Source organism: Hermetia illucens, chromosome 4 (genome assembly GCF_905115235.1).
Source record: "Hermetia illucens chromosome 4, iHerIll2.2.curated.20191125, whole genome shotgun sequence".
Taxonomy (NCBI): domain Eukaryota; kingdom Metazoa; phylum Arthropoda; class Insecta; order Diptera; family Stratiomyidae; genus Hermetia; species Hermetia illucens.
Genome location: NC_051852.1, coordinates 78,149,081 through 78,150,958, shown reverse-complemented (window position 1 = coordinate 78,150,958; position 1,878 = coordinate 78,149,081). Strand labels below are relative to the sequence as shown.

At 41.5% G+C, this 1,878-nt stretch overlaps 1 protein-coding gene across 1 annotated transcript; it reads right to left on the bottom strand.

The window, feature by feature from the left end:
- Positions 1-406: 406 nt before the first annotated feature.
- Positions 407-1,541, bottom strand: LOC119656095. The gene is made up of 3 exons (XM_038062405.1): positions 1,408-1,541; positions 1,174-1,356; positions 407-1,116 (listed from the first exon to the last, which is right to left on the bottom strand). The coding sequence occupies exons 1-3, from the start codon at positions 1,441-1,443 to the stop codon at positions 478-480; spliced, it is 858 nt and encodes a 285-aa protein (XP_037918333.1). The 5' UTR covers positions 1,444-1,541; the 3' UTR covers positions 407-477.
- Positions 1,542-1,878: the final 337 nt, after the last annotated feature.

The following is a 1,878-nucleotide window of genomic DNA, read 5'->3' as shown; positions in this document are numbered from 1 at the left end:
GCCTGCTAGGGTTGCGCACAGGCTCAGCATGGAGTAACTGATGATGAACACTATCGAATGCCGTGAGAAAATACATTCAAATCGCTTCGCAACTGAGCCGAGCTATACTTCTTGAACAATTTGTTGGCTGTGTAAATCCTGCTAGTTTTCACTATCACATTGCATTTTTGACAGTGTTTACCTGTTCACAGGTCAGTTTGACATTTATAGTAGCTCCAGGGCAACGCATAACACATTAAACTTTGCATTCGCTACGGAAATTGGCAGCAATCCTAAGTTGTTGGACGTTGTTTCTACTTTTGTTTCTGGGATGTATGGTTACGGTAAGGACTCTTACATTCGTATCTAAATCACCGAAATACTTACAATAGACCCACCATTTTTTCATAATCTGGCTTAAATACCATTCTGATTTGCAGAGACTTCTTTATTTAACTTAATTAAGAGAGAAATACAAAAGCTTTCTATTCAGAGCGACTAACCTAGTTCGGGGGTGCAAGCTGTTCCTGTTGGTTGCGCAACGCAGTTTTGTCGATCAGAACTATAACTGAAGCCTGCTGGACAGCTCAAATGTTGAGCTGCGTAAGTGGTCCCGCTCTTGTAACAATTGTAGTATTTAGTGCAATCTTCGCGGTCGACGAAACGTCCTTCAGTCTTACAGACATATTTACATTGAAGTGTATCGGCATCGTACTCCATGTTATCATAATCCTTACACCTGAAGAGGATTGTCTCCTTTACGGTAACGGTATCGGCACAATAGATTAGGATTGATTTGTCAGCAGCAAATACTTGGTACTGGTTAGAGAGACCGTTGCAGCTTATCGTCTTGCAGTCGCTTGAAACTTTCTTCTGTTTACACAAACCCGATTTCGAGTCATAGACGTAGTTGGTGGGGCACTTGTAGACTATGGAACCTTGCAAAGTTGTGTCTGTACAAAAGTAGTACATGGTGCAGTCGCCAGGGTTGGGGAAGGGTCCTTGCGCAGTACATCGGAAAGGAATATTACAATCTGCTACGGCGTTTTCACTAGTGCATGCCGAATTCTGGCAGAAAGGCTTGGAAGGATCCATTGAAGTGCAAGTTTGTGTATTGATGACTTCATCGGCGCAAGTCTGGAGATTATAACTTAATCAAAATCAGGAAAGAGCATTAAATCCCTTAAAACTTACAAGAAGGGAATGACAATTTAAGCAAACGGGCCCAAATTTTCCTGCGCAGAAATTTGGTGTAGGACTTGCATCATCATTATCGTCCCTTACTATCCCTCCGGAACGTGCAAGGAACGTAGATGCTCCACTGACTGGATTCAGGGGAATTCCGGGAAGATACTCTTGGCCCAGGCAAGAAGCAACCTATAGAACAGATATTAAATATTTTAAAAGAACTAAAAAAGGAATAATTACCAAGAGCAGCACAGCCACAATTGTGAGTTTAGCCATGGCCGTTGTTGTGAAGATTACGAATAGCTTGAGTTGGAATTCGGGGCTTCTTTTATATACTAATTACGAGCAATAATCATCACTATTTTTGTTTATCTGAATTAAAGCACAATAAAAGAATTCCGGGTACGTCTTATCTATGGTGCGAATGTTTACAATCATGTTCCGGTGCAAATAATATTTATTCCGATTGAATCAAGAGTTGTAGGTAGGGTTCGGTCCGTGGGATACAAAATCGATTCTTTAACTCATTGTGTGCTATTTCGATGGTCTGTTGACATAAGACATGAGAGACATAAAGTTCGCACAATCTCGCTCATTGTTCCGTTCAGTGATGAAGTCTACGGTGATAGCTATACCCTGCACGAGCTGTTGCTGTTAGTAACAATATGAAGGGGATCTAGACTGCAGAGTCCAAAAATATGTACCTCCCGC

What these genes read in the sequence shown, in the direction of transcription:
- LOC119656095 (XM_038062405.1), bottom strand. Translation starts at nt 1,443, where the DNA reads ATGGCTAAACTCACAATTGTGGCTGTGCTGCTCTTG. An exon ending in TTGTGGCTGTGCTGCTCTTG is followed by an intron (nt 1,357 to 1,407) that starts GTAATTATTCCT and finishes TCTGTTCTATAG; the next exon opens with GTTGCTTCTTGCCTGGGCCA. An exon ending in TAAATTGTCATTCCCTTCTT is followed by an intron (nt 1,117 to 1,173) that starts GTAAGTTTTAAG and finishes TATAATCTCCAG; the next exon opens with ACTTGCGCCGATGAAGTCAT.